This window comes from Nansenia antarctica (assembly GCF_963989245.1).
Source record: "Nansenia antarctica genome assembly, chromosome: 4".
NCBI lineage: Eukaryota > Metazoa > Chordata > Actinopteri > Argentiniformes > Microstomatidae > Nansenia > Nansenia antarctica.
Window position 1 is genome coordinate 18,601,693 of NC_137689.1, and position 14,130 is coordinate 18,615,822.

Genomic DNA, 14,130 nt, shown 5'->3' on the forward strand with positions numbered 1-14,130 from the left:
GTCTGCAACCGCTGCATTGAGATTAGAGGGAAAACACCATGTTGAGGGGTATCCTCTCCACTATAGTGATTTTTTATTGGTATGCGGCATTCACCGTCACTTTCATATGGTGGTCAGCTGTTAATCAGTCATGTCTTAACACCACCAGATTGCAGGGCGAAAGCCTCCCTTGGCGTATCTAGACCAGGCGTACGGTCCCCGCTTTTGGTATGTCCCTCTGGCTGTGTCAGCAGCACGTAATCGCTCCACCACTGAGGAAGCCGCAGTGAGCCGGCCCCCTCCGAGCGCTTGAATGTTGACTTGCTTTGTCAGCTGTGTCCTCGCAGTTAAGCTCCAATACCTCCACATTTGATCAGAACCTCGGACTTTAAACCCAGGACGGTGATTTATCAGACCGACAGGGTTTCCTTATCACTCCTTTCCCCCTTTCCCTTTACACCTGGCCAATATCTTACGGTCCGGACCTTGAGCAAGGGCACATTAGGTTCACTTGCCTTGCCTTTTTTACGAAGTAGTAGTAAAGATGACATTAAAATCTAATAAAAACGAACCCGCTGTCATATTCGAGCGAGTCAACAGTGTTCGAACAGCACTCTCCGATTTGTACCTGGAGCAACTGCTTCAAAACAAACCGAAGTCTGAAAAGGTAAGGGGGTGTAAGGCTGTGAGTAGGATAGCTAGAATGTTAAGTAAGATCTGATGTGTAATATAAGTGCATGTTCTAGTTAGCTAGGTAATAATCCTAGTTAATCTAGTTAATAATCCTTTATAATGATATTGCGAAGCTGTGATGTGTCAATGTATTGCACAAGTCTAAGATGTTGGGTAAGAATGCTATGGTTGCTTAAGTACAACCCGGTTTTTAGCCGATAATTGTGCTTTAAGAACTGCTGCTTCATGTGATTTTAATGTAGGCCTAGGCCTATTTTAAATAATATAAAATCTTTGGGAAAATTGTAAGATTAGTAGCCTATGATGTCATCACATCCTCACACATGTTTTCTATGTGTGAACCTTTTTCACTTGGAGTTTCACATTAGGTCACTTCAAGATAATACAGTTCTGTCTTGGTTTGTTCCTAGACATGTCACAAGCGGTTTCAGTTCTGCCCATTTCCTCACAAGGAACAGAGAAACCAAGCATAAGAGGAAAGTTCACTGCAGCATTAGAGAACTAACTGTGAGGTTATACACTAATGGATGTGGAACATGTCTTCCAAGGGACTCTTATTCATTGTAGTGTGAACCATCATTCTGTATGCATACCACAGGCCTACTTCTGAATAGATAATCCAGATCATGATAACTGTTGTTTAGATATCTATTGGTTCGATGATATTATGTTTAGTTAACAAGATAATAACTAGGCCGTGTTGTTTAGGAATGCTGCGCTTTACTTTCCTTCTCTAAATGTTATCTTTCTGTGTAACTAAAACGCAATGACAGATTTGCATGGAATGCAATCATCACAAACGTAAATGAAGAGTTTGCTGCAATCCATTGGCCAGAATGTTCTCTGACCTATTTTCTCTAGGTTTTCACTGTTAAAAATATGTGGATTTTCTTCCTCAGAGACATTCTTCGTTTAACACATACTCCTGTCTGGTAAGGGAAACCTGGCCTCACATTAGTGCTATTCATCCATCCGAATAGTTTAACATTGACCTTTGACCCCCAGGTGAGGGCATTTAATGTCATCAGTCCCTTGATGAGGCAGTACTGTTGTGAACCAGGCAAGGCAGGGCAGATGGTTAATCCCCTTACCTCAGTCTCCGAGATCAGGCTGACATTCTCAGATCCCTGTCTTTTGTTTGCTTGATTGGGAAACATACAGACCCAGGTGTGCACATTAGGTCCAGGCAGGAGGCTAACGAACAAGGCCCCGCTGGGCCTTTGTCTCTCTCGCAGGAGGACATCTTGGCTGATAATAGGCCTGTCCAGGGTCAGAGGATTAGGTGCAGGGTGTATGGTAGGGCCCCTGCTGTCCCCAGTTTGTGTGGATTTAGTTGAGGAGTTGGTCACCCCTCTGTTGAAGTGGAACGAGGTGGTTAAAGGCTTTACTTGATCATGGAACAAAGAGCTAATGGGTTAGAGGAGAAGTCAGTATGTCATGTGAATCCCTTACTTTGCATTAGAGATCTGAGAAGTCTAAGCATTCATTAACATTGAGACATGATTGAAGGTTAGGAGAAGCATGGAGACTCCTTCCCTAACATCAGCAACGTTTATGGACAATTACCTGGTGCAGCTATTGTGCCAAGTGTACCTCAGGGAGATGTTGAATCAGCAACTAGACTACAGTATTGTAAGATCCGGACCATTGCCAAATCACAATCAGATTTCTTTTGAGGTGGCAAACAGATATCCTTAGGGGTTAGGATATTATATAGAGGAGGTGTGTGTGTGTGTGTGTGTGTGTGTGTGTGTGTGTGTGTGTGTGTGTGTGTGTGTGTGTGTGTGTGTGTGCATGCATTTACTGATTTACTGACTGTCAATCTCTGTCATTGTTGATACTTGCTGTGGCTCACAACTATAATTGAGGAACAAATATGCACAGACAGATTAGTGTACTGAATGTTTCTGTTTGCTTGTGTGAGTCGAAGGCTCTCTGTATGCTGGTTGGAGAATGCAAAATCAGTCTGCTCCGGCCACACACTGAGTCATGTTTCACTGGACACTAGCCTAAGCATTCTAGGTTAATAACTGCAACCTGCTATAAATAGACACAGCCAGGTCTGCCTATTGCACGTTTGCCATCCCATGTCTCATCCTTGTAGTCAAAACAGGGATGGATTGTAAAATGTTGTGAACATGGTTGTTTAACATCCCAAGCTCTCGCCCACCAAACCAAAAACATTATATCCTTATTAAAAGTAGGCTTATCTCTCTGTTTTCATATGACACTTTGTTGGTCTGCTATTCAGAGCTTGTGCCTGACCATGTATTTACCATGTTAATGTAAATACATGGGCCAGGTTTTACCATCACTTGACTAATGTGAAATGGGACCAAATCCAGTAACATGAGCTTGTCTATACAGAATATAATAGCTATAGGTGTTTATGGATTGATTTAGAGGGAGGAGCTCACAGTTATTTGACTACCTGAGTTACTGCTGTGGCCCTGCAATGTCTTTTGGATCAATACACATCTGCCTATTGGCTGGGAATCTACTCTAACACTTGCGTGTTGGATGGATTGCAGAGAGGGAGGAGGGGGTGCAGAGAGAGTGGGGCAGTGCAAGTGGATGAACTGATAAGCCTACTGCAGTGGAGCCCAAACATCTGTGCTATGACCCACCTAGGGCTTTTGGAGCAATACAGAAGGCGTCAGCCACAACTCACTATTCAGTAAAACATGTGTGTGTGTGTGTGTGTGTGTGTTTCCAGAGTCTATGGATACCAACCGAAACAAATCAATATGACCTATAGCAGACCAATAGTATAGTTAGTGCCTTAATGTGCAACACATACATTAGATATGATACCATAGAGAGAGAACACACTGTTCCATTCTGCAATGTATGATACTGTTGTCTCGATATACTATGTTGTTGTAGTGTCAATGAAATGCACATACAGGACTCCTGTAGACCCAGTCTTATTAATCCATTTTAAATTCCTCATCTTGTTAGATAAAACCATAGATGTGTACACCTTTTCAACACTGGATTATGAGATGGGGGACACATACTGTCAATGTAGTAACTGTTGCATAACTGTTGTATCATTGATGCAAAACATGCTCCATTTCACTGTTGTTTTTAACACCCCTCCCCCAATCCAAAAAAACAAACTTCCGTCAATGCTGTATGACTACAACTCCCAGAGGCCTGCTATTCACACAGAGGTCGGGGGTCATCAGTGACAACCAGGAAATCACATGTACAAAAGATCCACAGGCTTATGACTGCTTGTTCTTTTTTTCTCTCTCACATTAACCCCCCCCCCACCCCACCACCACCACAAGAACAGAATGTTTTTCCGTCTGAGAGACAGGGAGTGCCAGGGTCCACCACAGTACAGTTCATTCTGGCACGTTACAGCCTGGGGCTGTTTGTCATATACCGTATCAAACTGTGCAGCATTCCTGAGTCTGCAGTGGACTCATTCTCATCAGCGTTATGAGATAAAGGAGATTAATCAAAAATACTTTCACTGCTAAAGCCATATAGAGAGGGATTATACATTGAGCTGCTAGTAATCCTTAATTATGGTCAAGTTAAACTGATAGGCCTACCTATTGAGAGGGACTATCGTTGTTTACTAGATATAATAGTCTGTTGATTTAACTCTACATAATTTCACAGAGACTGTTGACCTTTGTCTTTGAATTTATTGGCCATTTCTTAAGTCTGCTACTCTTTATGATTGACTAAGACCCAGACCGTTTGATTCAGTGCTGTAACTATTCACTCTAGTTACTATTGTAACTTGTGTAAGTCGTCACTTTTGGAGAGGTTCCCAAAAGAGACAAGCTTCAGGGAAACTGGAGCTCATACCTCACCTGACCTTAAATTCATGGCCCACTAGACAGTTCAAGGATGGTATTAAAAGAGGGGAAAGAGTGGGTCAGATTCCCTATCTTTGAGTAACCTAGGTCAGCATTAACATAAAGCGTCGTCATCATTTTCCTACTCTGTAATCGGCCTGAAATGTCAGTGCTAGGTATTCTGAAGCTGACCAACGCTGTTTTCTACTATTACAGATATTCATTATCCAGATAAAACCAGTTGACCTTTAGACTAAATGCAGCTTCCGTTGTGACTTGTGGCATGTGACTTTCCTCTCAGTCCCACCAGGCTCAGCACTTTTGTAGGGAGGATGTATTGAAGACCTGGTGAGGCCTCTCTCTCTATGACTCACCAGTCCTCCCTGTGTACTGGGCAGCACCAGTAGCCATTAACACTCAAGGTTCCTTTCCTGTGATGAATCTGTCAAGTTCAAGGTGTTTCTCCTGGTAGTGTTGGACTGCAGTGGGAGTTTTCTCCACAACAAGTGAAAACAACACGCCGTCCATGTCGCCCTGTCTGAGGATGTCATTAATCAATGTTTACCACGGGGGCAGTGTCTGAATAAGGTTGTACTGCACAGTAACTTGTGACAGGGACTATTTCGACCACGGTAGCTGGTACATGTCTGTATTCTGTGGCAGAGTAAACAGCTTGTTTATCACAGGGCTCCTCCCCCCATGCTCTCCTGGGCCACTGCAAGCCTGGTCTACAGGTTGCTGTCTTTCTTTACTTTTGGAAGCCTGACTTACTGCAAAGATGGGCTGATTTACGTTAGCTTTTAAGAGATTAAACGTGTCATTGTAACACATATGTTGGCATCATTTGCATGTACTTTAATTTGTCATTTGTCATTCTTGGTAGTTTTTTGTGTGTGACCTTGTTTGTTTACCGTTCCTTGCTACCCTCTGTGAATGTATTTAAGACTGGGGAAATCCCCCACATGCACTCTCTGTGATTAGGTTTCCTCAGAGTGATTTATAGACACTGTGCCCCACACATCTATGCTCCTTTCTACATGCCCCCCCCCTCCTCTCTGCTTGGCTTAATATGACAATGGCCACACCCTAACTGCACATCCAAAAGAAACAGGGTGCGGGGTTCATTCTATTACACTGTATGCTAGAGCATATTTATGCTCAATAAATATTGTAGAATGAAAAATGACTCTGGAAATGATTATCATCTCAGACATACTAGAGCCCTCTTTTGTTAACACTTATATCTCAGATCAGATAATGCAGTAGCCCATAGGGATCCTGACTCTTTGGAGTGTTTCAGTGCTTGTTGCTGGGGAGGAGGGGTGTGCCTTCTGTGGGTGTCTGGTCAGGATCAGAGTTGATTTCCCCTTACTTCAGCACGTTCTTAAGGCTCTCCACAACCTGTTGTTGTCTCACTTGAGCCTGGGCACATGTCCATCCGTAGCTCATATCCCCTTAAGTCTGTACAGAACTGGTTGTTCCATTTTTCTTTGGCTAACTGTCATAACAACAGTCCTTTTGACCTCGGCAAAGTGGTATAGGCAAGAGTCAACCTACCTAAGTTAAATAGTATATATACTAGTAATAGTATACTATTATATATTAGAACTATTAATAGTAAGTTATCTTTGCTGGGCAGAAATCAATGTTGGGTATGTTTTCCATATAGATACTATAGAATAGGTAGAACAGACAAAGTGCATGTGTGAGTGTATTTTAACAAGTCCCAAGGAGAGAATAATTTTGAAGATATAAAGGAAAATTGCTTTGTCAAAATATCATGATAGATGTTACTTTCCCCCCAAACAGATCACTGCCTTCCCAGGCTCCTTCAAACCTTAATCACAAATACACCATTCGTCTGTCATAACTGCTAGCTGTAGCATTGATTCCCAATGATAAAGAACTATGACAGATTAGCCCTTTCCTATCTTTTTTGTAAAAGGGAACAGAAAAACAAAGTTCATGAGAATGAGCATATGTCAGCTTGATGTGGTTTTGTGGTTGAAAGAGTAGTTGTCTCTGTCACAGAGAGTTGACAAAGGCACCTTGGGATTTTTGAACTGTTGTTATCCATTTCCATACACTTATATGATAACGGTTAACTATACAGGGAGGCTTGTCTGTTACCAAGAATATCTGTTATCTGTTACAAGATACCAAGAATTATCTGAAAGATAAAAATCTTTAAGCAACAGAGCATTTGACATAAACTCCCACTGGAACTGGCAGTGCATGCAGCTAAAGGGTGTGGGATACTTGATTCTATTATTGCAGCCATAAGGGTGGTAACCTTTGTCACTCTGGTGTCCATGTACTGTACAATCAGGGGCAGGGTTAGATCAGCATGATTGCACGTGAGGGGGTTTGCTAATCTTTGGCAAGAACATAAATGTGATAATAAAGCCCTTGGGGCCGCCGAGGGGAGCTGTAGAAATTGAATTATGTGGCGATAGTACGATGTGCCGCCTCGTGTAGTGGAGGGACATCCTGGGCAGGCCAAGGCCCTGGGGATGTCCGCCTGTTCCACTTCAATTATCTAGGCCTGTTTGTTTGGATCAATATTTTGAATTCACTGCTTTTGGTATTTCAAGGTCATCAAAAGGTCATTCGCATAATCTTGATGAACATAAGCTTTTGATCATGTTGACAGCCATGTGTAAGATCAAAGCTTTGCACATTACTGAAGTGGAGAGAAGGCAGGGGATCTCCAGTAGACCACCACATTCCCCAGAGTGTCATTACACACTGTGCAGTGTTCTCTGAGAGCTACACACTGGTGAAGTTTGTTGATGTAACGGATGTCTTAATCTGTACAAGGGATTCAGTTTTTTTTCTTCATATTCATACTTTTCTTTGAATACGATCTCACTTACCCATGGGTGCATGTATCCATGACGACCCCTTAACAGGTGTAACGGGCCTGTGTACATGGGTTGTCCCTGCCTAATGAGGTGTTGAAAATGTGGGGTTAATTTTCAACCCTGAACAGATGTTGAAACTGCAAATTAAACATGGCTGTTGGGATGCACAAGACTGGAAATGCCAGTGTGCCAACAATCTGACATACCCATCACGATGACCTGACTTAAGATCATTGTAACAATGTAGCCTAATCATCTGTAACGTATTCTAGGTAAAATAGTGGCCATTTTGTACACTATTGTTGATAGGCTATAGCTTGAACATTTTTGCACAAGATTACCCAAAGAAGGCCTTTCATGGTGCTGGCACAACTTGCTGATCATGAACACCAAGTAAATCTCCACACTTTGACTCCAAAATTAGGCTACATTTTGCTCAGAGGGCAGTTCACACAGCAGTGTTGTATTGAAGGAGCACACAGCTGTTGTGTGCACAGTGGGCGCTTTCCTGAGTACAGTGTCCTGGTGTGTGTGTATGTACACAATGTATATTATTTTATCATCTCCAGTGGCTTGATATTGAGGGTTGACAACGTGGTGTTTTTCCTCAGGCGGCCATGCATGTGTATGACACAAAAGGAACAGAAGTGTACACCAACGGCAGTGCTGGCCTCACGAATGGCACAGAGATGACCAGGATGCGTGATGTGGAGTTTGAAAAAAATCCCTCAGAGCCAATGGTAAAACCACTACTGCCAAAACCTTGTATCTTTCTCATCTCTCTCTCTCTCTCTCTCTCTCTCTCTCTCTCTCTCTCTCTCTCTCTCTCTCTCTCTCTCTCTCTCTCTCTCTCATGCAATGTGTGTCATTTTGTTTTTGAGGATTCTTTGCAGTGTGCTAATTGTTTGACTGATGTTACTTGTCTTTAGGGCGTGACACTGAAATTGAATGAAAAACAGAGGTGTACGGTGGCCAGAATATTGCATGGAGGCATGATACACAGACAAGGTACATAACACCATCGAATCGGACTGCTAATACAATTATTCTAGTTACTTTGTGTATCATGCATGTTTGTGTGCCAATTAGACACTTGGTTATTGACCTGGTAGCACTCTGGCTGTACTGGACGGACGTGTTCTTGTGCTTATTTATTTTTGTACGTTTCAGGTTCCCTACATGAAGGGGATGAAATTGCAGAGATCAATGGGAAGAGTGTGGCCAACCAATCTGTCGACCAGCTACAAAAAATCCTGGCAAGTTCCCTGCATTTTTATCATTAAGAAAGATACTGAACAGGGCTCTGGCTGGAGAAATTGGGAAACAGGTTGCAAAATTCACATTCCTTGTTCTGACAGTATGATGTGTTTAGGTCAAATGTTTAGGTCAAAAAATTTTGTTGTGACAGTTGATGTGTTTAGGTCGAATGAGTGTTTGTAAAATGTTTCCTATCCTCCATTTCAGAAAGACACCAACGGAGTAGTTACTATGAAAATTATCCCTAACCAGCCATGTCGCACACTTGTGTGTGAGGTAAGCCAATGAAAGGGCCAATTAGATGCACATTTTTCCTCTCTGAAAGGACTTTAATAATGGATTTTTAAAAATATTTTTTATTATTTTTAATTCTTTTTTTCTTTCTTCTTTTTTTACTTCTAAATGAAATTTTATCACCATGAATGGTCCAAGAAACGGTTACTTCTCGAGCAGGGCTGATAGAGTGCACCCTTTACATAACAGGTTTAAAATATCGATTAGAGAGGGCATGCACCTTTATTTACTTATTCATGCCATTGAAACACTTGCAGACACCCATTATATTTGGATCATATCAGCAAATTGATGGATAATTCACTACTACCTCTGAGATATGAGATAAAACCATGGTGTGCCAAGTTTGATAGCAAGCTTGAAAAGTTACCGCATCTTCATTACATGGTGCCTCCCTCTACCACCAATCATGTCTTCTTCTTCATTAAATGGAGTTTGTTCTTTGTCAGGCGAATCCTCCCTAAGCCAATGAGAGACACAGGTGACTATACAACCATTAGACTCCACTAGTAGCCTAATATACAGATCATCACTCATATTAGATCTGCACATTAGACTTGAAACACATTAGTTGTGTGTTTCACTCTGCCATCTACTGGTCACATTATGTCATAATTGTCCTCTACCATGGCAATTTGCTGCAGTTATTGATGTTGTGCCTTGGAACCTTGAAGAGTTACAACAACAAGAAAAATCGAATTGTTGTTCTTTTAAAATTAGGTCAGATTGGCATGTACTATTACAAATATGATGCCTTCAAACAAAGCTCTTGCATAATGATAACTGCACTCTCATAGTGTGGTCAGTGATGGCAGTCTAATCTCAAGCTTTTTCCCATTTTATAGATTAGCAAACAATACAGTATTGCACAGAATAACCTGTGGAGCCCTCCTGTGGATGGTAATTAGGTTTGCTTAGATCTTAAACCAGCTGAGGCATTGCCATTGGAAGGATTTGGGGCCATTGTTGTATCAATTAACTGATAGTTTATAAACTAACCCCCAACATTTATGATTCTGGTCCATTTACGGTACTTAATCCAAGCCACAACGCTATCACCTGAGTCCATTTATCAGAGATTTTGTACAGTGTTAAGACTCCAAGTCCACCGTAAGTTCGGAACTGCAAACTGTTGCAAATCATTGGTATTGATGGGTTAGGGTTAGAACCCATTGAACCATATTGACCAATTTACATACAGCACACATTGTAACCCAATTCCCAAAAAGGGGAACAACTCCTCTCAACCATCTCCCTGCAGTTGTTATGTGTTACTTCCTCCCCAGATGTACATGAGGGCTCAGTTTGCCTATGACCCTGCCAAGGATGACCTCATCCCATGCAAAGAGGCAGGATTGAAGTTCCAAACAAGTGACATCATTCAGATTATCAACAAGCAGGATCCAAACTGGTGGCAAGGCAGGGTGGACAACTCTGCTGCCGGCTTCGCAGGACTCATCCCCTCCCCAGAACTTCAAGAATGGTATGATCTACCAACTGGTCTATTCTCATATAATTGCTAGTAACCTTTAGGAAAGGTTGCTCGCTAATGCACTGGAATCCCAAAGATCAGTTGACCTTTTGCTAATCCTAAAAAACGTTAGGTGCAGAAAAACTAGACTTGGCTGTAAACCAATATGTAGGTGTCATGTTTCATGTTTAAAGTGCTGGTAGATTGTAGGTGAGAGGAAACCCCTGTGTCTGTCCTCTGCTCCAGGCGGGTGGCCAGTAAGAGCAAGGCCACTGTGGGCACCCAGTCCTGCAGCCCCTTTGGGAAGAAGAAGAAGTGCAAAGACAAATACCTGGCCAAGCACAGCTCTAGTATGTACTATTTCTCATGTTAAATATACTCTGTTACATCATCCATGTTTTTAAAATCACAAATTACAAATGTTTTTCTTCTCCTATTAGTTTTTGACCAGCTGGATGTGATATCTTATGAGGAGGTTGTTCGGCTCCCTGCCTTCAACAGAAAAACCTTGGTGCTTATTGGTAAGCTTCCTCTAAGTGTGGCCGTTTGCATCAGCAATAAGACCACAAACTAATTTGAGCCTGATCGGTTGAAGAACCATTCCATAAGAATTTGTTGTCACTATTAGTATGTTCATCTTTCTGTTTAGGTGCACCAGGAGTAGGAAGGAGCCATATCAAAAGCTCGTTGCTGACCAAATACCCTGATAAATTTGCCTACCCTGCACCCCGTGAGTAGTCTTCATCTACATATTATAATCTTCACCTGTTTTGAGAGAAACTTTGTTTTGTAAAGCACCTAGCTTCCAGTTTGAACAGCTTGAATGTGGTTACAAACAGACACCACCAGACCCCCGCGTAAGGACGAGGAGAACGGGCTGGAGTACTTTTTCATCTCCAACGAGGTCATGACCAAATGCATCACTGGGAATGAGTTGCTGGAGTATGGCAGCTTCCAGGGGAATATGTTTGGGACCAAAATTGAGACTATCCAGAAGATCCATGAGCAAGGCCAGATTGCCCTGTTGGATGTGGAGCCACAGGTAGGCCTATGTTCTCTCTCTGGAGCTGACCTTTTTATGACTATAAGTGGTAGCGTACTATAACCTTTTTCTATTGTTGTATTGGTTTCTTTGCTACGTATTTGTCTAGATTAGTATGTGTTTCCCAGTAATAGAGTAGCATCTCTGTCTTCGTCTTTGTCTAGACATTGAAAGTCCTGCGGACGGGAGAGTGTGCACCTCTCGTGGTGTTCATCGCACCCACCAATACAGCTGCCCAGGTAAACTACCGCTTGTCATTGTTTACAAGAATCTAAGTTATTTCAGTTTGTGTCTGAGAATTCAAAATACAGTGGGGGAAATAAGTATGTTAACAATCAACACATTTTTTAATTCATCATATTTCCATTGCAGCTATTCACATGAAATTAAGACCGGATTCTATACAACTACACAGCTGAATAAATTGTAACACTCCAATCCATAAGAAAGATTATGTGCAATAAAGGGGAATGACGTATTAAAGGGGAATGATGTACACAGGAAATAAGTATTGAACATGCTAACTGAAATGTATTCAAAGGAAACCTTTTATGTTCTTTTTCCACAAGTGAATGTAGGTCTCTAGGGTCCCCAAAACATGTCATTGAAGTTTTTTGCTGAAAATACCACACAGATTTAGGTCATGTTCCCACATGAAAATCCGAATCATGACCCGGAGCAAGTGGATGAGATTGCAACATTGTTGCATACATTATTTCTCTGATTTGCGTTCTCACAGCCTGTTCTCACTGTTATGTAAACGAAGTAACAAATTTGTAATCGAAGCAACATACGTCATCGAAGCAATCAAAGCATGCAATCGAAGCAACAGACGTGGTAGTTGATTGGTCAGAAAGATTGAGAGGGAATTCAACAGAGACACGAATGATGGACCCACAACAACGTATGGCGTTCGCCCTACTGGCGCTTCTTTTTGGTTTTTGGTGCCAGATAATGGCAAATCAAGATCAATACGAGCATGAGCGGGAAATAGATCCGTTGCATTTTTGTGTGTCTCCACTAGTGACCGAGCGGAATTTTCAGCTCATATGTCGATTAAGGCCTTTATATCTTCGACGGACCACGTTGTCCCCCTGACTTTAACGTTAGCCATTTGGGAAATGAAATGTTACCTAGCCCGTTGCTTGCTAGCTAGCACGTTCGCGTTGCTTGCTAGGCAGATCTGCCCGTTTGTCCCTCTCTTATCCAGATCAACACGCGTGCGCAGTTGTTTTCCTATGGACAGCCTCGAGCAGCGTTCTCAACAAAAGCGAAGTGATGCATGCGTCGTGTCTAATCAGAGCGAAACCTGCTTTTCAAGCGGAGCATGCGTCGGTTGTTTGCTCCGGGAGTGACTTCGAATGCACATTCTCACAGCTCCAAATGACGCAGAGCAAAGCACATTTTATCCGAAACTCAGATTCCAAATGAAGCAAATGTTCTAGTGAGAACACACCTCTAAAGGTATTTTAGCATGCCTCTGTTTCTGTCCTTTTCTCAACGGGCTGTTTCAAGGGTCGGGAAATCATCAGCAATTTTCAGCTGATTCGCTGTGTGGCAGTGTGGTGAGAAAACAGAACGGGATAGAATTAAAAACCAAAAACCAGTGTTCCCCACAAAACAGGGGATCCAAAACCCTTTGAATGGAAACGATCTGACCTTGCGTTCGAAAGTGACATAATACTAATACTTATTTCCCCCATTGTATGTCCCCCTAAAACAATTTCCAGTTAACTGGAAACTAAGGAAGTATGCCTGTCTGTCTAGTAATTTTCTAGTAATTGCATCTACAATGCAAACACAGTAATAATAACCTTACTAGTCAGGAATAACATGTTTTCATAAAAACATTTTGAGTAACTCTGTCCTCTTGTAGTCGGAATCCCTGCAGATGATCCAGAAGGAGTCTGATGCCATCCTTGCCACGTATAGACACTTCTTTGACGTGATCCTAGTCAACAATGACGTTGATGAGAGTGTGAAAGGAGTGGAGGAGGCCATGGAGCGTGCCACCTCCACCCCACAGTGGGTGCCTGTGTCCTGGGTGTATTAACCACTGTCTGCCCCTGAAGAACCACTTATGTCTGACAAACTGGTGCAATGTTATACCCCCACAGGACCCAGCCACGCATTAGAGATACCTGACTTTGTCTGGGTAGAAGCTAATCGCTATGGTCTATGTAATTGTCAATTGTTTTGCACAAGAGCATTCGCAAAAAAGCAATAGAGGAAAGTAACCATTTATTTCAGAGTATATATAATGAACCACAAAGGGATATTTTACGTGTTTGTAAGACCTTAATTAAGTGCCGAAGGATGGGTACCACACTGCTACGGGTGATTGTTGGCATGATAGCAATGCAAAGAGGACCACTACTGTGAACGAAACACCACTTCACCTAACAGGGTTTCATCATGAGTTACCTTGACTGGTTTCATTGTTTTTGTTCCATTGTGAGGTGTGCCATGAAATTCTGTATTTCTCTATCAATATACAGTTGTTCATGTTTAAATACAGTACAGGGATAATGTATGTCTTCGACAAGAAACTGTTCAGTCTGTCAACATTAAGTGACTTGTTCTGTTAACCTCTCAGTATGTCTCAACTCATCAGAAATGTATACCTCATGTCATGTAAGGCACTTTCAAATTGAATTAAATGTCCCCCCACTCCACAAAAACTGCTTCTTGCCTTCTGTCTATTGTGTGAAT

The 14,130-nt window shown here is 42.1% G+C and overlaps 1 protein-coding gene across 1 annotated transcript; it reads left to right on the forward strand.

The window, feature by feature from the left end:
• Nucleotides 1-364: 364 nt before the first annotated feature.
• mpp1 (MAGUK p55 scaffold protein 1) lies at nt 365-14,099 on the forward strand. Its single transcript, XM_080529767.1, has 12 exons — nt 365-646; nt 7,966-8,094; nt 8,284-8,362; nt 8,525-8,614; nt 8,823-8,887; nt 10,192-10,388; nt 10,623-10,726; nt 10,817-10,897; nt 11,026-11,106; nt 11,216-11,418; nt 11,583-11,657; nt 13,295-14,099. Exons 1-12 carry the CDS (start codon nt 524-526, stop codon nt 13,469-13,471), a joined length of 1,404 nt encoding a protein of 467 aa, XP_080385893.1. The 5' UTR covers nt 365-523; the 3' UTR covers nt 13,472-14,099.
• The last annotated feature ends 31 nt before the right edge of the window (nt 14,100-14,130 follow it).

Bases quoted from the DNA above. Each gene is read 5' to 3' on its own strand.
- mpp1 (XM_080529767.1), top strand. From the start codon at position 524: ATGACATTAAAATCTAATAAAAACGAACCCGCTGTCATATTCGAGCGA. The intron at 8,888-10,191 runs GTAAGCCAATGA...CTTCCTCCCCAG, and splicing joins GTCGCACACTTGTGTGTGAG to ATGTACATGAGGGCTCAGTT. The intron at 10,389-10,622 runs GTATGATCTACC...CCTCTGCTCCAG, and splicing joins TCCCCAGAACTTCAAGAATG to GCGGGTGGCCAGTAAGAGCA.